General features: G+C 41.6%; 1 protein-coding gene and 1 long non-coding RNA gene across 2 annotated transcripts in view; both read right to left on the bottom strand.

Moving 5' to 3' along the window:
- Positions 1–21,397, bottom strand: part of LOC307225803 — a 146,365-nt gene that overhangs the window by 24,328 nt on the left and 100,640 nt on the right. The gene's annotated exons all lie outside the window — the stretch shown is intronic.
- Positions 7,617–13,648, bottom strand: SMIM45 (small integral membrane protein 45; the record flags this gene model as incomplete). The annotated part of the gene is made up of 1 exon (XM_079993908.1): positions 7,617–13,648. The coding sequence occupies one exon, from the start codon at positions 13,646–13,648 to the stop codon at positions 13,442–13,444; it is 207 nt and encodes a 68-aa protein (XP_079850034.1). The 3' UTR covers positions 7,617–13,441.

The raw sequence follows: 21,397 nt of genomic DNA, 5'->3' as shown, positions 1-21,397 counted from the left end.
GTAGACCCATTGAAATTAATGAGCATGGCTAACTTATGTCCATTAATTTCAGTTGATCTACTCTGCGTAGAATTCAGTTGAATGCAACACATGGTGTATATTTTATGTTTATCTTTTGTTTTCTTTACACCACTCTGATATATTATAATATGAGCAGTCATATACATTTTAAAAAAATAATGTATATAAACAAAGTTTCCATTCATTTTGCGATTCCCTGTAAGCAATTTTCAGTGTGCCAAGTTTGAGGCTTTGAATAGCTGTAATGCAGGGTTTTGCAGTTCAGATGGGTACCTCAGGTTAAGTACTTAATTCGTTCTGGAGGTCCGTTCTTAACCTGAAACTGTTCTTAACCTGAAGCACCACTTTAGCTAATGGGGCCTCCTGCTGCTGGCGTGCTGCCAGAGCACAATTTTTGTTCTCATCCTGAAGCAAAGTTCTTAACCCGAGGTACTATTTCTGGGTTAGCGGAGTCTGTAACCTGAAGCGTATGTAACCTGAAACATATGTAACCCGAGGTACCACTGTATTTACATTCTTAATATTTCATAAATTGCTTTGTGACATTTTGTAAAAAGCAATTAAGACATATAATAAACGCTAGAATTACGGACATATTTTTGCCTTTTGCACAACCAGATTTTTTAAAAAGCCATGTTTAGCAAGCTTTTTATTAGTATTTAAAAGTCTATAAAAATAGAAAGCAAAACTTAATTGCTGTTACTAAGAATAAAATATATGCCATTGTTTCCATGGGAAATAGAGATGTTTGTGTGTAATGGTGTGTGGGTGTGTTAAGGGTGTGTGAAAGTGTGTGGGTCTGATGCTGGTTGTGGGTCTGACCCTGCCCACTACTGGAATTAGCTCCCCCACTCAGGTTTTCCATGAGTGCCATGCCTTCAGCCCCCGAAATGTTCCCCATCCAGGACACAAGAGATAAATTTCTCCACCTTGCCAGAATATTGTTATTGTTTAAATAATTTCACAATCTGCTAAGATATAGAAAGATGTTTGCAATCCTTGCTACGAGATATAATATATGAAAATTAACATTATTATCCATCCACTTGCTCCAATTTGTATATAAAAAGTCTGCAGCTAGAGACAGACAATACTCTGGGAAAGGTAAAACTGAATTGTATAAGGGAAGGATTATTGTGGTGTGTGCACACTCACAACCCACCTTCCCCTCTGGTAATTAAACAAGGTTGACCGGGTGTTGTAGTGTTCAAACACACACAAAGCCCCTATGACTATGAGTTAAAGGAAGCATATGTTTACAGGGAGGATGCCTTTCACAGCTCTCTTAAAAGCTATTGCCCGTTGCCAACCAGCACTGTTTCAAGAATAATCACTTCATAAAAACTGTTGATTTTTCTGATCTTTCTCTTGTTTTCCCAGAGGATTCTTACATTGAAAGAACACATCAGGAGCTTACCTGGAATGATGTAGGTGCAAAGCAGCTGAATGTCCACAACAAACAACCATTTGGTGTACCAGAACTTAAAAGAAATCCAAAGCTTTCAAAGGCAGGCTGCTCCCCAACCCATAGATCACAGTTAGTTCTACAAAAACATTTTGACTACATCAGTCCTCAGAAGGAACATCCATTTCCAGACCTCCTGGACGTCATGGTGAATGGGGTGAGTTTCTTCTCTTTCTTTATCCCTTCTCTTGAACTGTTGGGTGTTTTCCCATCCTCTGCAAGAGAGTAAGTGGGAGAGAGAGTCCGGGAGAACTTGGAGCTGGACACAGAAGCCAGAAGGAGTGGGCAGGAGCACTGAATGAGAGCACTCATCGACTGCCCTGACTAGGAAATAAAAAGCAGGGGTGAGTGGACTCTAAAGGTCTCAGTGCACATGACCATGTCAACAACTACAAACATCGTGCAACATCCATCTTCTGTAACACTTCAGAAATGACAATATAGGGCAAGCTGATCTGGCATGCATTATGGAGACTTGGTTGGACAAGGCAAGAGAGTGAATCTCTCCCAAGTTTGCCCTGCAGGCTTTGCAATCCAGCAGCAACTAAGGCTTAAAGGAAAGGGAGACAAGGTCGCAGTTGGCTTAGCATGAGTCCACCCCCATATTCAGATGTCTTGTTCAGCATTTTCCAGGTTTTGGGTGTCTGTTGTTGCCATCTGCTAAAGACTAACTCCATCAGGCTCTTAACTGTCATCTTAACTGAGATCTATCTCCAAGGGCCTTCTGGTGGTTCCCTCACTGCAAGAAGTGAAGTTAAAGGGAACCAGGTAGAGGGCCTTCTTGGTGGTGGTGCCCACCCTGTGGAACACCTTCCTATCAGATGTCAAGGAGATAAATAACTATACAGCCTTTAGGAAACACCTGAAGGCAACCCTTTATAGGGAAGTTTTTTAATGGTTGATGTTTTATTATGTTTTTATATTTGTTGGAAGCTGCCCAGAGTGGCTGGGGAAACTCAGTCAGATGGGTGGGACATAAATAATAAAATCATCATCATCATCTACAGCAGCCATTCCATCAGGCTAAGGGAAGAGGAGAGAGGTAGGACCGCAGGCCTCTCAGACAACTCTACCAAACGGCAAAGGACTTTGGGCTTCTCTCCTTTGGAATCTTTCCATTCAAGCTTACTATTACAATAATTCTGCAGTCATTTTTAAAAATTACATTCTTACCTTTCTTCCAAAGATCTCAAAGTGGCATGTATGTTTCTCTTCACTTTCTCTTTTATCCTCACAACAACCCTGAGGGGATGGATCTGGTCCCAGGTCACCACTAGTGCCTGAATGTTATCTTCAGTCTTGAGATGTGTTTGTTCTTGATCTAATTCAGAAGTCCTGATTCTGGTACGTGCAGATACACGTGTCCACAGATGTGTTCTGTGGTGCCCACAGTCCACCCCTACCCCCTACTGAAAGCAGGCTTGAAATAAGCACCCTACAGTACATCTAATAGAAAGAATAGGTAGTGCTGTATGCTGGGTGGCCATGCAGTTTCTCCAGCTTGTAGAGGAGCCCATAGGTCCCAAAAGATTGGCAACCCCTTACCTAATTGCTTTTAATTATCGGATTATTGTTCTTTATTATTATTGTCATGTTGTTTTTTTATATCCATTTAGCAGCTAAGAGTATCTCCACTGGAGGGGAGAAAGTGGGATATGATTAGCCAAGCAGTGTGTTGCAGCAGCTCACAGTTCATCAGAAAGCACAAACAACACTTTAAATGCACCAGTGTTGCTCTTTGAAAGTTAACCTTTGTTTCTGTGCGAGCCTATAAGAATTTCAATGGATTGCAGCATGGCAGGTTTGCTGCGGAAGATATCCAGTTCTGGCAATGATGAGTCCATTGACAGGTCAAGAGGATGTATAGTAGGTCCAGACAAATGTTCTGGGGCAGAGAGAAAGGACAGGCAGCTAACAGGCAAAACAAGGGCAGTCAGAGGCAGGTTTTTCAGTACCCAGGACAGAGCTGATAAGCTGTGTTAACAAGAGATCATCACCCTAAATATGCTTCCTATTGACTGTATGAAGGAGCTTTATGTTGAAATATGGCAAATTGAACATACAATAGAATCAGTTTTACTTGGATCTCTCACCTATGGAAGTATAAACTGGATTTATTCTTAAAAGGTATCCTTCCTCCCTCCCCCCACAAAAAACCCCCACAACCCTGTAGAAGTTTGGAACTGTGAAAAAATCACCCAGATCTATGAGATGTAGGGATGGATAAACCTGTCAAAGTTGATTTCTCTCATATTCCCATTTCTTTTTTTATTTTAACAGCCCCAAACCATCTTGATAGGCCAGTGGGTTAACAGAACATGAATGCTCTTATGCTGGTGTCTATATGTAGACATAGTTATTCAGTCTTTGATCCCTGGTCAGTTACTTCTGGTCTAGAAGGAAGGGCAAGGCCACCAAAGGAGGCAGGGTTACAATTGCACTAGAAGAGCAACAGGAGGAGGTTCCCTCAAGAGGAAGTTCCTCTTCAATACTTCCTGTTGCTACTGCCTCTGATCATAGTGATGCAGTGCAGCAACCTTATAAATGCATGTAAAAGTCTTCTTAAACATAGTTCTACACCACCTTTCTGGACCTCTTTGGCTTGGTTTCTCACTTCACGTTCCAACTCATAGTTGTTTAATTTTCACTATTTTGCATCTTTTGAGTTTCTTGAATCATTACCTGTGACCTACTTAAAGTCATACATGTAAAGAACATATCTACCCAGTCATCACCATGCCCACTGCCATCTCCATCTAGTGTTTGTTTATGAAGCATAAAAGTTGGAGGAGGTAGAACAATAAGCTTTTTGTGGAAAGCTTGAAGGGCCTGGAATCCTAGCATTATTTCCATACCAGAACTTTGACCCTCCCACATTCTTGCCACGCTAACCCTGTCATCCCCAGACAAGTCTACATAAATGGTGTAAACCAAAGATGCATACATTTCTTAATTATAGGTGATATTTCCACAGCCGTGCTATTTAAAGGTCTACCAGGCTATCAAGATGCCAACTGCAGTACTGTAATGAGATGGCAAGACTGGAATTCATTTATTTTGGTTGTGGTTCGAGGACCCGACCATCGCGACGTGAAAAGAAGACACAGGGACACGTGATATAAGGTTAATGGGCTAGAAAAGGCCACAACTTTATTGATTACAGCAATGAAAAGGTATTGGCTTAGGCATTGGATCACGAAACAAGTGGGTTTATTCACCAGGGGTTCATCACCTGTTGATGCTAATCCAACTATAGGCTCACCCCTGCTGTCACCGAGGGTCGTGCCATGGCCTCCCGCCAAGCAGGCATCAGACAGAATACACGACCGCCAGATTCCTTTAACGGAATACCCCTAAACATTGAAGGCATAGGCGATGGCCACACCTAGCACTTTGACACACCACAGCACATTATTCCAATGCCTAACCTACCCACCAATACCACAAACGTTGTGACGATTGCTACGAGGTAGGCGAAAAAACCAAAAAGCCTAATGCCAAATGGAAAAACTCCTACCAGGCCCCCCATGCAACCGGGGCGACCAACCTAAGGTCCATAGCAAGGCCAATGACCTAAGCCCTAACTCAATGGGAGTGGAGGGTGGGTGACTCGCACAGGACGATGAAGAGAAATGAGGCCGGGGAGAGGCTGACGCTGCAGCATCAAGGCTGCTGGACACGCCCCCCCACGGCACCTGGTTGGACGGCCACCGGGGGGGGGGGCGTGAGCGCCAGCCAGGTGAGCTGGAGGCAGGGGGCTACGCCCCCTGCTAGGGGCGGTGTTCAGGCTCCCGCCCACAACCACTCCCCTCTCTTTCAGGGAGGAGAGTCTTTGCACCATGCAGCACAAAATTTCTTTCAGACTTGGTAGAAGCATCAGGAGTGATGTTCAAAAGGTTTTTGAACAATAACACTGAGCAGATTGCATACCTTCCCAAATTTGACAGTGGAATATTGGTTAACGTAAACAAGTAAAGTAAGGAAGGAGGTTTTGGTATGTTCACAAAACACCTCTTCTTGGGACCATGCTCTGCCAATTTTTTTTTTTAGATGTTAATTTGAAAAATGCATATTTTGTACAATGAAAAATACATTTTTGCAAGTGTTATAATTATCTGTTTTTTGTGGTCACAACTTGCTTCCATAGTGTTCAGATTTTCAGTATACAATAGGGAATGGACTCAAATACCTGCCAGTCCAACTTCCAGGGGTGTAGTGTGACCTCTGAAGTCCAATTCCCACTGCAACATCTCACTTCAAAAAGTCATGGGGTCCCATAGAGCAACTTCTGTCATAGAGCAAAGAGCTTATAATCAGAAAAGGAAGTCTGAAAATCCCTAATATGTGCATGGAAATGCTGGGATAGGTACACAAAACATATTGCTAGGTGGCTCTTTCTGTTGGGATTTTATGCAACCGATACTGCTAGTGTGATTAGTATAAATCACATGAGATGTCTGAGAAGAGTGTGGGAATGGAGGACTGTCTTATCTCTTCTGTCTGAGCGTGTTTTTGTACTGTACTTTCACTTTTGTAGTATGCAACAGTTGTTCTGCCAGAGCTTGGAGAACACAGACGTGATTATGGATTGTCTGTATAGAATGCAAATAAAATGTAGTTTAGATTTACGGATGTTTCTTTCTTCTTGCTGTATGATGCTAGATGACTTGTGTGCACTTTTCATAAGAAAAGTGTCGCATAAGGGCACTCTGGAGTTGAAGGGACATGCCATTCCAGAGATGTGCCTACCAGGAGATGCTTAGAGTTCCTGGGGGGGGGGGGTCGCCGTCTCCCCAAGAGTGTTTTTCTAACACTTTCATGTAAAATGCCTAAAAACCACTTTTAAGAAACTAAGACATCTTAAGATCTGTGCTCCATTCTACTTTAGTAGCAATAGCATAGCTATCAAAGTGAAGCAGCTGCTTCAGGCAGCAACTGCTTGGGTGTGGGTGGGTGTGTGGCAAAAAGCAGCAGTCAGATGTTGGAAGAATATAGTTGTGTGTGCTGCATGGTTTGCCCTAAGTTGCCCTACTGCCTCCAAGTGCAGTGAAAGACCCATCACCACCAGTACTGGAACATTCAGTTGCCAACCAGATCAGCTTTCGTACATGCCAAGTTACAGGGAACCAGACAGAGGGCCTTCTCGGTAGTGGCGCCCTCCCTGTGGAACGCCCTCCCACCAGATGTCAAAGAGAACAACAACTACCAGACTTTTATAAGATATCTGAAGGCAGCCCTGTTTAGGGAAACTTTTAATGTTTGATGTATTACGGTATTTTAATATTTTTTTGGAAGCCGCCCAGAGTGGCTGGGGAAGCCCAGCCAGATGGCTAGGGTATAAATAATAAAATTATTATTATTATTATTATTATTATTATTATTATTATTATTACTAGAGGGATTGCCATCAGCAAAATGAGCCTTGGGGCAGCCCTGAGCAGAACAAACACAGAGTATCCAGAATTCACCATTTGGGAACTGAGACAAGATATTAGTAATTTCATTTCCTTCCGGTCATTTAAAAATATATCTGGAAATGTGTATTTTCATGTCACAAGTGGGTTTTCAGGGTACTGAAGATGAGAATTCACAGTCAATCAGAAATAAGCAACCCATTGTCCTTTCACGGAATCTTAAAATGTATGAATGTGTACAGATATGGTCATGTCATCATTTTGTTTTATATAGCACTTCCATTTCTTCAAAAAGCTGCACACCCTGGTGGACTAAGCACTTGCAAAACAATAGGCCAGTTGTGAGAGAAAAATCTGCACAGGGCCAAACCATGTTACAATAACCATTTGTATTTTAAAGAAAGAAAAACAAAGCAGTCACAGGATCCAATGTGGGATTTACTTCTGATCACAACTGGGCCTGTGGCAGTTTCTTGAAGAATATCACCCTGGCTGCTATCTTCTCCAGAAGGTGCGCCTTGTGGTAAGCAACTGATGACACAATTGTGCGAGTAGCAAACTGGTTTGAGCCAATTTGTATCACTTGTTCTGTGTATCAAACAAAACAAAACAAAACAAAACAAAACAAAAACCTAAGCCCCACTGCAGTTGTGTAGACTGCTTGTTAAAAACATTAACATACATGCACCAATGTCAACAAAGCACCATGCTCTTGATTGATTCCACATAGTTTATTAGAATTTCAAACTTTTTTTCATAATACAGCACTATATAACAATTAACATGAAATTGCATTTCATCAGGAGCATCTATGACCAAACAGTGCAAAAATCAAGCTGAGAACATACTTTGCACAACATCAGACAGGGATGAGGTTACTTTTTGTTTTCCCTTAGCTTTGAGGCAAATGAGTTAAATTCACAGGATGGAACTATCTGTCAATGGAAGAAAATTTTGGGGTTCAGGAGAAATAGGTATTTGTAGTGGAAAACAAGGTCACAGCTTATTCACCCCCTGCCCGTATTAAGTATCTTCCCTTAACTTCAGTCTGGTCATTCCTCCTTTTCCCTGCTCCTGATTCATCAGGGAGCAGAACTGGAGCTGTGAAAAAAATTGCCCAGTGGGGAACTCCAGTCACCATATAAGCATTACAAGCAATGTAGTTGGCTCTGTAGCCTTCTAATTTGCTTGCAGTTCTCTGTATCAGGGTCAGTGTAGTAGGACCTCTTATTAACTTCAGTATAGACTTCAAAGGCATTACTGCAGTTTTAAATTTCCTAAACCTGCTGGAGAGTCTGCTTTGTGCTTTACAATTCACACAATAAATTTACCCACATATGCTGTCAACAAAACCTAAAGGCCCCAGTGCAGAGAATTAATGTGTATAGCAGAAGACATGTAGCTTCATTGATCTTCACAGAGCAATCATGTCTGGAGAGTTACATGCCTCTTCTAGCTTCTATTAGTTCTCAGGGGGGACAATTGCTGGGCATAAGGAATCCCAGATTCAGACTGAGCACTCCACATACATTCCCCAAAACAAGTCTTTATTGTGAGAAGCTCCTGAGAAGTCTCTCTCAGTATCCATCTAGTTGTGGCAGGTGACATGACAGCTGGGTGCTCCCCATAGCTGTCCAGGTTCCATGGGCAACTTGCAGGTTTACCTACTTCCACAGAGAGGAAACCACCTTCCGCGCATTAATTGGGCGCTCTGGATTAGGAGCAATGTCCAAAATGGCCATGATAATCCAAGGCACAACAATTTATGACTCAAGTTTCCAAACTCCATGTTGTTTTTCAAACACAATTCTCATGTGTGTTTTGATTTCTGAACCATTAAGCTGTTCTATTTCCAAATGTTACAAGTTAATACAATAGTAAGAACCAGAACAAATCTGAAATATAAAAATAAACAAATGTCCAGTTAAATTAGATTCATAACACATTTGAAATTGCTCCAAATGTCAGAGAAATTCTATGCATGTTTGGTCAGAAAATTAGTTCCTACTGTTTTTAATGAGACTTCTTAATGAGTATGTTTAGGATTAGTCTTTGACTTTCACAACTTTGAACTTCAAAACTAGGTAAACTGAATGTTCCAGAGCATTGAGTAACTTTTCAACTTTCTTTAGTTCAGCTTTCTCACCTCAAAGAGTTACAAATAGAAATAACAGTTTAACATTTCTGAGCAGATTGAAATTTGATATTTAATTCCAATTAATCAGATTCAAACCCTGCTGAAATGTTGGTTCCAATAATTGAAAATGCATACTGTCTCACAAAAGCCCAATCATGTAAAGCACATGATCCAAGAAAAGATCACATGGGCATAAAAATCCACCACTGAAACAGAACATTCACACATGAGATTATCATAACAATTAGGTACATTCTGAAGATTTCACAGGCAAACTGGTAGGTTTAGGAACCGCACAAAAAATGACAAACTCTCAACAAATCCCCAAACACCACAGTTCTCTTATGAGATTGCTCCATAATCAAAACAGACATTACAAACAAAAATATTTTTACTTCTTGTTCTTTTGCAGGTAGTTAGCCCTATGGAGTAAGATACAGAATTGGATAGATAAGACCATTGAAGACTTGGCAGACAAAACAGTACAAAGCAGGAGAAGAGGCCAGGGCTTCACACAGAATGTAGACAGGCCATTGGTTCTTCTAATTCTGATTTCCCCCTTTTTAAAATAATTATTGGTTGTCACTGAAGAACACAATTTATGTGGTTACTATTTAATCAAAGTCAAGCACAAATATAGGCTGATGCCCCTTCTGTCTAAGTTAGGTGGGATAATTCTAACCATTTATCCTAACTCCCAGATTTTGGCACAAAACTCAGTGACTTGTTTTTGTTTATATAGCTGGTTTTCCAGAAATGTTTTATGCTCATGAAACAGAAAACATACTGTGGATTTCATGCTGGTAGCAAATGCAGTTCTTCAATTGTCCTCAAGGATAGGAATAGAAAAGTGTGAGAAACTTCCACTGAGGTTTCACTCAATAGCACTCAATGTGAATCAGTTTGGGCTGGATACACCATAAGATGATTGATCAGTCTCCGTGGCTGGAGTTAATTTTTATCTTTTCTGTTCAAAATTAAAATTACTGGACACATGAACCTGGGTAGCTGGTCTCACTCCCAACCACTTCTGGAGGGCAAGGAGATAAATTATATACCCAGGTTCATGTGCCCAGTAATTTTAATTTTGAACAGAAAAGAGAAAAAAAAGTTTCCTTTCAGCACTTCTCAATATCAAGGGTATTACTCAATGACTATTTGCACTTGCATTCTGCAGTTCCATTGAAATCAATATACCTACAAAAAGCTTGTGTGGTCACTGAGTCACTTCCTAACGGAGATTATCTTACACTGAGAGATACCTGACATAATATGAAAAGCATATTTGCAGCAGGCAGCGTCATGTGGCTGATTCACTGAAGATGCATCTCATTTTCTCCTTATCATGTGATGCAACCCTGAGAAAAGAAACTTGGGAAGGACAAAGATTATGTGGCTAAGTTCAAAAAAATGTGTCATGATGAGTCCCACAGAACCCCCCACCCACTATGTATTAGCCGTCAAAGGATAATGTAGCCTGTCCACAAAGTCTTTAAAACTCCTGGCCCCAGATAGGATACTTATTGCTACCCCCATTGCTCAGCCTGGGGTCCATTCATTTGCATTGGTAGCCTAGTCTTCACAAATGAAATCAAGGCTCAGAAAACAGGTCCCCAAGTGAAACTCAGAGACTATGGCTATAGTAGATATAGTAACAAATGGGTCATGGATACAGGAAAGTGCCCATTTAGAGCAGAACAACTTGGGAATGTTATGGTGCTGCCTTTTTCCTAGTCTCATGCCCTCAAACAAAAATATAATCGCTCCAATCCAGCAAAGGCAATCTGTGCACACAGAAGTAGGTTTGTATGTGCAGGTCCCTTTCTGCATTGGTCCACGGAGGACTCCAAGGAGGGGTTGACTGTGCAGGGTTAAAAATAATCTGTAGCCCTTGCACAGACGCATGCTACGTGTTGGATCAGGATAATGCGCATCACCACTTGCTAAATGGATGGTTAGCTCTGTCTGTGCCATCTGATCTTTGCACACTGGAGCATGCTGCTCACAGCTGACCAGTGCCTTACAAATTCAGCACATACAGACACAATATAAACAAGCAACTTGCCACCCTGGTAGGGCATCCAAAAGTTGCTTTCTCGGGCAACCAACTCACTCTGCCTAATGGAAAGACTGGTCCAGATGCAGCTTATTGCTGTGTGCAAGGGTCCCTGGAGAGGGGCAGCCAATTTAATACATTAAAATGCTTAAAATGGCATATACTTAGCCAGGATCCATGCTCTAAACACACATGACCCCACACCAGAAAGCTGCTCTGCTGTTTTGGGCACCTGGGAAATGGTGTCTCATCTTCACAGAATCACAGAGTTGGAAGGGACCCCAAGGAGCCTCTAGTCCAACCCCTTGAAATGCAGGAATCTCACCCTGTTCTGTATATTTGAAGCAACACAAGTTCTGTGGACATTTTTGATGCAGGCAATGAGACCTAGTGTGGTTTTTACACCTGCTTCAAGACTAGCTCCACACAGCCGTACCAAAACACTTACCCCCACCTTGTGCTAGAAACTACCCTCACTCACACTAGAAGCGTCCTCAGGCAGCCACTCACAATAAATCACATACCACCTTATGCAATGTGCTATGCTCAAATTCAGCAGCTGCTGACAAAGCATGCCACACATTTTCAAGTGAGAGCGATCTCCGGCTGGCTGTGTGGTTTCATTGTGAGCAGACTGGGGAGGAAATCCAATGAAGGAGCGAGCATCTTTCCAGCAAGATTCCAAGTTCCTGCTGTACTGTGCAGTTGTCAGGGACTATGGCACTGAATGAGATCACGGAAGCAACGGAATGTATCCAAGTGTATGAGAAGGCAGCACTTGACAGGCCAGGCGAGGAAAGTATGGAATGTAGAGAAGAACTATGTTCTACAAAACTATGGTGTGGGAGTGAATGCATTCCAATGAGGCATCCAATGTATAGACATGTCTCTGTAATTGGGGGATGGTGTAGACATTAACAGTATGTGCTACCTTAACATGGAATGTACACACATGAGTACGGTAGAGAAGCAAAGGCACATGTCCCTAACATGAAATGTATACTGGTGAAACTGATGTCCACAAGACTAGTACTTCACAGTGGAACAGATGTGTTAACATGTTAACACAGCACAACATACTCTGCCAACAAGGGAATGAAACATACTCTACAGTCAGAACTGATGCCCTGAAACGAAGGTGAGAGATAATATGGGCACAGTAAAACCAGCTATGAGAATACCCATTATGTCATAGGTCCTATATTCTGCCAATATTATCAGTATGCAGTCTGCACACTATTAGATTAGCAGAGGTTCCTGCCCATTTTCACATGCATTAATGTTTTCATACAGTACTTTGGTAACATATCCCTAAAGGAAGTGTGGATCAAAGTGCAAACACTGTGTGGATAGAGAGCATATCTACTGCATAACCCCACACAACGGAGCTACAGAAGCAACGTATAGAAATTAGAACTGCAGTGTGACTGCCTCTAGCTCCGTGGCTTTTAGTGTGGATGCAGAAAGGTAGGTTGTGTGATGGTGTTTCACAGTTTTCAGTCTGGCTGACAATCTAGAAAGTACAGTGCTAAACAGGGGACTCCTGATCAGACCACTTTAAAAGATTGCAGCAGCAGAGGATTGTGAAATACAAGCTTTTCGCATGACAGCATTCTGGATCCTCTAAGTATAGAGAAGTGCAGACGATCCAACTTCTAGAAACAAATTCCCCAATCATGGAGAAATAAAAGCAATTATTTAACAGTAATTAATCTGCACAGACTTTTAAAAGTGAAATCTGAGTGAGTGAGTTCAGAGCCAGACAGGCGCTTCTGTGCAGTGAAACGATCTGAAATCAAAATATATACAACTTGGCTAGTAATGTGTCCTACTGCATATCTGAGCTCAGTGTACGGAATGAGAATATAATTCAGTCTGAGCAATCAATTTGGGGTTTTTGCCTCACCCAAGAGACTCTAAATAAAGTAATGAAATGGTGTCTGTTGTGAGGTTTGTGAGACGGGCACTTGTCCAGGAGGCACTCGACCAAAATACACAGGTCCTGCAGAAATATTGCTTTCTTATACTTAAGAGGTCTAAAGCTCACGTACAGGTGTGACCATTCCTAGCAAGGTAAAAAGAGCTCTTTATATATGGAGGATAAAATATATAAAGTGATGGAGTGATGAACAAATTCAAAAACCAGAGGGTCTAAGTTGATATGAGTCTACAGGCCTTGTCTAAATAGCAAAAAGGAACACTTCATTATCAGAGACCCAAGCAAGGAGTGGTTTGACCACATCACTTGCAGAAGTGCTAAGCAAACCAGAGTGTGCACAGTAATTTGTAACTTTAGGTGGGGACGGCTTTCTTCTAGATACTTCCAACACATCTATGCAAGAAGAATACTAGACTTCAGGCACCCCAAATGCAAGGTTGTCTCGTATCATCAGTGTTTTCCGAAGGTCTCGTTCCATGATTGGCCTTTGTGTCCGCCACTTGTGCGCTTCCTGAAGTCCTGGCTCAAAGTAGTATATGCAAGCTCCAAAGCCCACCAAGATAAGAATGGAGATCATCAGATACATTGGCACAAACCAATCCAAGAAATGAGGCATGATTGCTAGAAAAAGAAAAGGTAAACATATGCAGTTGGTATTGGTTGATGAGTATCAAAATCACTGTCAAACATATATATATTTATATAGACACTAGCGCAGCAGCCATGGGTGCCAGCGTATTTCCTATGACACCCACAGAAGGACTCAGTAAATATTTCCTCAAAAATCCACAATGCATGAGGAGGTTTGCCCTCCTTGTTCAGTTCCTGTTTGCATTGGTTCAGCCTTTCTTACATTGAACATGAACCCTTAGACATGCCCACATTGGAGAGGTGCACTCTGTGAGCAAGGTGCCTTTCTTCCATGGATAGGAGGGTGGTTAGGAACATGCCCACACAATTTTATGATCCTGTCTTTTCTCTCTCTCTTTTGGATGTGGCAGCCATTTTGTATTATGCTATGGCCCCACAGCAGCTCTTATATGACTGGTACCCATTGTACTTACTGTCTCAGAATTCCTAATGTGCTCTCTAGCCCCAACTATCCCACTAGGCTGATTGCAACTTTTGATACACCACTTTTTTCTTTCTCCTTTAATCTCCTTAATATATTGTCTCTTTTAATGCAGTATAATTACCGGTATACTATGATTCCAAAGAATAATGCAAGTCTACTAAATCCACACAATAGCTTACCTTGAGCAACTGATTTTTTCCTCTCTCAGATTGCTTGTTAAGAAGTGCTTTGTAAAGTTGCTATACCCCTGAGAGAGAAAATTGAGAAATAACAAATCATAATAAAGCAAGCCAATATGCACACATTTCCTTTATCTTTTGGCAGTATTTGGATTTTTAAAATTAAAATATTTTATCCAAGGCAGCTAACATCCAGATAGAAACAATGATAACCCAATAATAAAAACACAAACAGTATAGCATAAAACAACAAACAGGTGACGATGACAACAAGGGTGCAATCAGTTAATGAAACTTCTATTACAGTACTCCAGTCCAAATGTCTGTTTACAAAGTAACATATTTGGTGCTTGTCAAGCTATGAAGTACCGTGGTACCTCGGGTTAAGTACTTAATCGTTCCAGAGGCCCATTCTTAACCTGAAACTGTTCTTAACCTGAAGCACCACTTTAGCTAATGGGGCCTCCTGTTGCCGCTGCCGCCACGCTGCTGGAGCCCGATTTCTGTTCTTATCCTGAAGCAAAGTTCTTAACCTGAAGCACTATTTATGGTTAGCGGAGTGTGTAACCTGAAGAGTATGTAACCTGAAGCGTATGTAACCCGAGGTACCACTGTAGTCAAGTTGGTATCTTTAGGAATTTAGTGTCATGATCTAGAACCTAGCCTTCTGCTCCATTGTGTTCTGTCTCCTCTGTAAACCTGGCAGATTGAGCTTTACCTCAAGGTTGAAGTACTGGCCTACCTGAGTTGTCAGCTGATCCCACAGGCCAACTCCTGCTTTCTCCTTGCTCCTTAACTCTCATCTATGTGTTGCCATGAGTAGCAGTGCATAGTTCTGGTGGCTTTGCCACTCAACCTACAACCTAACCCTGACTTCCTCTGGAAACTCTGGCCCCTCTGATCCTGATCTGCCTCATCCAGAACTCAGACTAGTTTGATCAATGCAGCAGCTACCAATAACCTGAAGCTGATCCCTACTGAGAGCTAAAACTAGCCCCTACAACAAAGCCTTGCCACATGTTCCCACACATCATTTTGCACACAGCAGGGATGCTAGATAACAAGTCTTATGTTGTTGATTGGATGGCAAAGGCACCTTCAAATGGTACTAACTGGTCCCAGACTGTTGACTTCACTACCCCTTTTATCCCAGCCATACCTCAACTGATAACACATTTTCCTCAACTCTATATTCCACTACTTTCCCACTTCCTAGACCCGCTAGCCATTCAATATAGATGAGCTCCATTTCCTGCTGTTTTTCAGTTTCTTTCCTTTTTTCACTCAGGCTGCATCCAGTTGGCAGCTTCTGCCACCACTGCCAAGTTAGCACTAAACTGCTGAACCTAAAGTACACAAGATGTACCAAGTAGGGTGCAGTCATTATTTTCAACCCTGCAGCCACTGCTGACCCTGTTAGATCCCAGCCTGTCATCTGGCCTTGCAGTGATCTGCATGAGAAGACACACAGTCCTGTATGGCACTCAAAAATCCTCTGTCTGCAAGTGGCCTTAATTCATTATTCAGTCATTCTTTGCTTCTAATATTGACTATAGCAATGACATATTTTGTGAATCCACTGATTCCTTCCCATTTTACCTCACATAATTTGGTTCTTTATTATCTTAACCACTCTGTCTTCCTCCCTAGCTGAAACAAAATGTTTAAAATATATATAACTGCATTTCCTCACAATCATTCCTTGTCCTCTCCTCCGATTCTGTGTTGTCCTTGCATCTTTCCATTCCTCCCTTTTTTGTTTCTCTTACTGTCCAAATGCAAACTGTGTGAATCCTCTTCCCCTCCTTTTTGGTTACTCCGTGAACCAATATGATGCTGCTAGATAAAACAATAACTAACCTACAATGCTTCAAATTTGATGGATGAAGGAAGGAGCATTTCAGTACTTTCCACCACTGCTCTCTCCTATCTATTAACCCCATTCAGCCACTCCCTAGCCACCACGACAGCATCAGAGAGAGTCAAGAATGAGACCAGACCTATACTTCCAAATCTGGTCCTGACCTCTAAAACAGAAGATGCTCCAAGGATCCTTCTCTGCCCTCCCAAGCAGAAGTTGCAGCAGAGGGGTGGGGAGGCACTGCTGTACAGTGTCTCCCCTTCTCAAATATGATGTCTGATATGTGGAGAAGCATCAAAAGCATTCTGCTTTACTGTCCTTCTCCTTGTGAGATCCTTGGTGTGGAAGGCTAAGCTCCTCTGCATCAGGGATGATGTACTGCAACGCTGCTCCCATTAAGGTAGGAAGTAAAAGCTTGAGCTCAGGGTCATGACTGGAGAGGCAATTAGAACCCGATCCCAGAAAGGAGGAAAGGAGTTGAACCTTCTCAACTACATTTCAGATACTTGCAGTCCATTTATTTAGTCCCACAGAACTCAGTGGGAGCATTTCAGGGCTACACATACATTCCAACTGTCCCTTTTTTGCCAGAGATAGCCCCTATTTTCTGGTATCCGCAATCCACTGTCCCTATTTTGACTCTATTTTGGAACATCAGGATTTTGTTAATATAAGCTGGTAGAGTTATTAGGAGTCGCTCTTCAAAGTACAGCTCTCTCCCTGGGGTCTCAAGGGTGTATCTGTCAATGCATGTGAAGACATTTCAGTGATTTTTAGGGGCATATCTTTCTGGATAACTTCACAGGATAACTTTCAGCTCATCATTACATGAATATGCAGTATGCAAAAAGAGCACCCAGCAATTTGGGGTGCAGCATGAGCAATGATCCTTAGTATAAGAACTAGGAAGTTACAAGCAGAGGCATAGCAAGGTCAGGTGGTACCCGGTGTGAATTTTTTTTGTCAAACCGCCCCCCTTCCCATCGACGCCTTGGGGTAGGCTTGGGAGTGGCAAGTGAGCAAAGCACCGAATGTCACCCCCCTCAGCGGTGACACCCGGGTGGTCCGCCCCCCCCCCTTCCTACGCCTCTGGTTACAAGCATATTCTCATTTGGGAGGGCACTTCTATCTCTCATTTATACTTTAGTAATGCCCTAATTTCATTTAGAGCTGATCACGGTAGCAGATTTCTTTATTTAAACCAGGCACAAAAGTGCCCTGTTTCACATACTCTGGCAACATATTGCCATAATTGTACAGAGGCCAAATCCATTAGGCAAAACACTGGCAGATATTTTAAAAATATATAAAGTTACATAAAACTGTGTACTCCATAAAGCAGATGGCAGCAAGCAACTTCTGGGTTACTTTTGCTGATGCATCTTGAACGAACAGAGGTGAGAAAGGAAGAGATGGCACATGACTAGAACTTGTTTTCCCTACCCCTTATTACTACAGCAAAAATGAGTAATATAATCCAAGGAAGGAGTCTTCAAAAAGGGCACACAGAAATGAAATGACAGAGGTCACAAATGCTTAAATGACAAATGGCAGGCTCCCTATTATTGAGAAGTGACAAAGTCAGGATACCATCTTGCATGCTTAAACAACATAGATCTGGGAAACTTCAGCTTAATGACAATGGTGCCACATTTGTAGTCTTTGGACAATCTAATCCCAGTGGTTTCACAAATGTTAAACAGTTCTGGTGGAACACGGATCGGTTCCCATGGTGTGGAACAGATATCCCCTAAATTTACTCTACGGCTAGGCACAAAAAGGAAAGAACAGAACCAACACACAGCTTTCCCATAGCTGCTGAAACTATCTAGTAGGATCCAAAGGTCTACCACATCAAAGAACTCTTAACAGGTCAAAAAGAAAAATGTAGAAGCTCTTTTCCCTACCAGTTTCCGGTCAAAAATATGTCAGTCTCAACTAGAAGTTAACCCAACCCATGCCAACTCAACCAAACTAGCAAGGATAGGCCTTGGTTTCATATGGTGAGCCTCACAATCCTTAAAAGACATCCTTAAAGTGCAGCTACTGAGAGAGATTCAAGCAAAGGGAAGAAACAGGTGCCATTGACACCTCATACCAGAGTGGAATATAATAGCCAGTCATATGATGAGTAATTTTAATAAATAAATATGCAGTGGATCCTCAGATGCTCGTAAATGTTGCATTAACTTTGATAGGCAAAGATCCTATCCACCTTTTTTATCCTTCTCCTTTACTGCCACAAGCCTAATCACTTCTGCTCAGAAGTCTCAGAGACATAATTGGGACTTACTCCTTAGTGCTCTTAGACTGCAGCCACATAGATTAAAAATCAACAATACCCAGTAGAACTGGGACTATATTGACCCCAAATAGGGTTATTCAAATTCCTTTAAAAATCCACAAACCTTATTTATCTTCTCCATTCAGTCTCTTGCATCTCCCCATTTTTTTCATATGTGATATCTGGAGTCTGCATATGTCTGTTTTGAGATTCTGTTTATGCTAGTTTATGAAATTAAATGTTATTAAAATGGTATGAGGAACTGAAAGTAAAACTTCACCTGCCTAAAATCACTGCACTTCTGCAAAAGAATAAGGACAGCACAGCCTAAGACTGTTCTTGTAGACTTTATATAAAATCATCATTAGGTCAGCATTGTAGAACACTATTCACACTCATACTTATGCATGGTGGGTTTTTTACATTATTCTTATTTACACCACTTATAGAGCTTTATGATTAAGTGGTCTATACTTTTTTCTAGATAAAATAAATACATTTAAGTCCCATGGTATGCATCTATATCCTCCTCTCATCCAGTCTCTATCACAGAACATGTCATGCCTCTCCATCACTGAAGGTTTTAAAGAAAAGCCTAGCTTCTTCTCTTCTTTAGGAAAGGATTTTCTTCTCTAGGCTTGGTTAGAACAAATGACCCATGTGCTCCCTTCCATACCTCCATTTCCATGGCTCTGTTTTTCTTCACAGTGCCCAAATAAACGAAGATGTATTACATACAGACATAATTCAAAGGAGATCCTTAAACACAAGAAGTCATGCATGTACAATACCGGGCACGGTGCATCACCTACCTCGATCCACATACATGCTTCATTCAGACTACTGCTCTGTGATCTGTTGTTACCCAGAACAGAACAGTAGCATTCCGCTCATCTGATGCTGCTCTCTGCTGTATGGGTCAGAGGAAGGGACAAAGTGCTTCTCCAATGGAATGCAGTCCAAGCACGTCAAAGTGTCAGAGCAGTCAATAGCATGGACAGAAATGAAGTGCTGCTTGCCCTGCATGTACGCATGCTCATGTATGCAATTGTAAATGACACACAGTCAAGCTCACTGCCTCATCATCTGAAGCTGCCGAGGACTGCTTCCCCGCCCCCCCCCCCCATTGCTCGCATAAATGGATCGGCTTTGGATTCTTTCCATCTTGCTCCCATTTTGGTGGCCCCCTCCCTTTCACCCTCACAAAAGAGGCAAGACCTTCCCCAACCAATCAAAACACCACAGCCAGACTATCAGCTGTTGTCATAGCAACAAGCCTAGAAAGATCTCCAGTGCACGTGGTACAGAGAATAAGCAAGCAGAATTGGGAGAGAGATAGATGCTCTAAGCTGAGGAAGTCAGTTTTAAATTGGATAAATGTTTGCAAATACAGTATAGTGATGTGTGAGCATCAACAGAGACACATATTATGCCCACCCCAGCAACACTTAAAGTTGCCACTTTTGACTCCATGCTTTCCCAAACACCTGTAAACAGGTTTCTGCATGTGCATCACTTACTTGAACAGGAACCACACCCCATAAACTAATGCACATTAGATCTGCATCTGGTGCTACATTGCTTTCAATGGGATGCATTATGATATTCATTCTATTGACCATCCTTGTGTATATTTTGACACAACTAGTTATGTATAAGTATATATTTTTAACCGAAGCTAGTGCAAACAAATCAGGGCAATAATTCTGGCAGAAAAATATGGGCATGATCCACATTACAGAGTGAGAAGTGAGTATGGAGGACAGGAAGTCAGCAGTGAAGATGTGGTTGGGCATGGAGAATGCTGGCAAGAAAAGGGATTGGAGAATGCAGGGAATTTCTATCTTTTCCTCCCTTACTAAAGTCAGGAGTGTTGTAATGTAGCAGTGTTGTACGAGCATGAGCTCTGGGTTGGGAAACTGGGTTGGGTGCCCCATGTGAAATGGGGATGACAGTTGTTGTTTTTTCCAGTTTGGTGAGCCTTTATCAGCCTTTGGGCCTCAATAAGAGATCCCACCTTGTAAGCTGCTAATACCAGTGATGCTTTTTTCTGGACGTTACCAAACATACTGCTAGTCCAACTGTCACCACAGGGGTTTCTGCAGAACATCTTGCCCTGAAGAGAGAAGTAGTTATAGCTTCTTCTAAAGAAGCAGGTGTCCTCTCCATTTTGTTGCAACATTTTTAAAATCAAAGCTATTGTTGTAATGATCTTTTGTAAAGTGCCTTGTGATGTCTGCCTGAAATTCCTTAAATAAATATCAAATTGTGGAATAAGATCAATATGTAGCACTGGGAAATGCATTCAGACTAGTTAGAAGCTGTGACCTAGATTGCACAATAGCATCAATTCAGGCAAAGCTCTAACTGCTTTATATAAATGGAGAAGTGACAAATGGGAGATAAAAGAAGACATTCCCCAATTTCTTTTATCTCCAAAATGTAGCATTGCACTTTTTAAAAAAATTAAAATTCCCAACAGCAGTTTCTGGTGATTTAATGTTTTATTTATTTTTTGTTCTCATACCTTTACAATGAGCCTATTTCAGAATAATTCTCAGTGAACCCTAACTGAATCTGATGAGGAACAAAATATTTCTAGAGTTCTTCCACTTCACTTGCCATTTGTCTAGCATTGGCAATGTGCTGAACTGTCAACCTTTGTTAGGATTTTTAAAAATGATGTCAGATTGCATTAACACACACAGCCTTTGCATGGTCTGTGCTTTATGGTATTTCAAAAAGGGAATGCACACAGGATGTGGTCAAAACCAGTTACTGCCCATGATGCTGTTCATATTTTTATTAGACCATTACATCATCTTCCCTCCACAGTAAAATAGACTATTATTAACAACAAAAAAGTCCTCAAGCACAAGAACAAGTTGGAAACATGTTATCCAAGTATAAAATGTTGCTAAATTGAGTTGTACTATGAAAGGAAACAGCAAACAAATTAGATTGGT

Source organism: Podarcis cretensis, assembly GCF_951804945.1.
Source record: "Podarcis cretensis genome assembly, chromosome: 10".
Taxonomy (NCBI): domain Eukaryota; kingdom Metazoa; phylum Chordata; class Lepidosauria; order Squamata; family Lacertidae; genus Podarcis; species Podarcis cretensis.
This window is presented reverse-complemented; position numbering and strand designations above follow the sequence as displayed.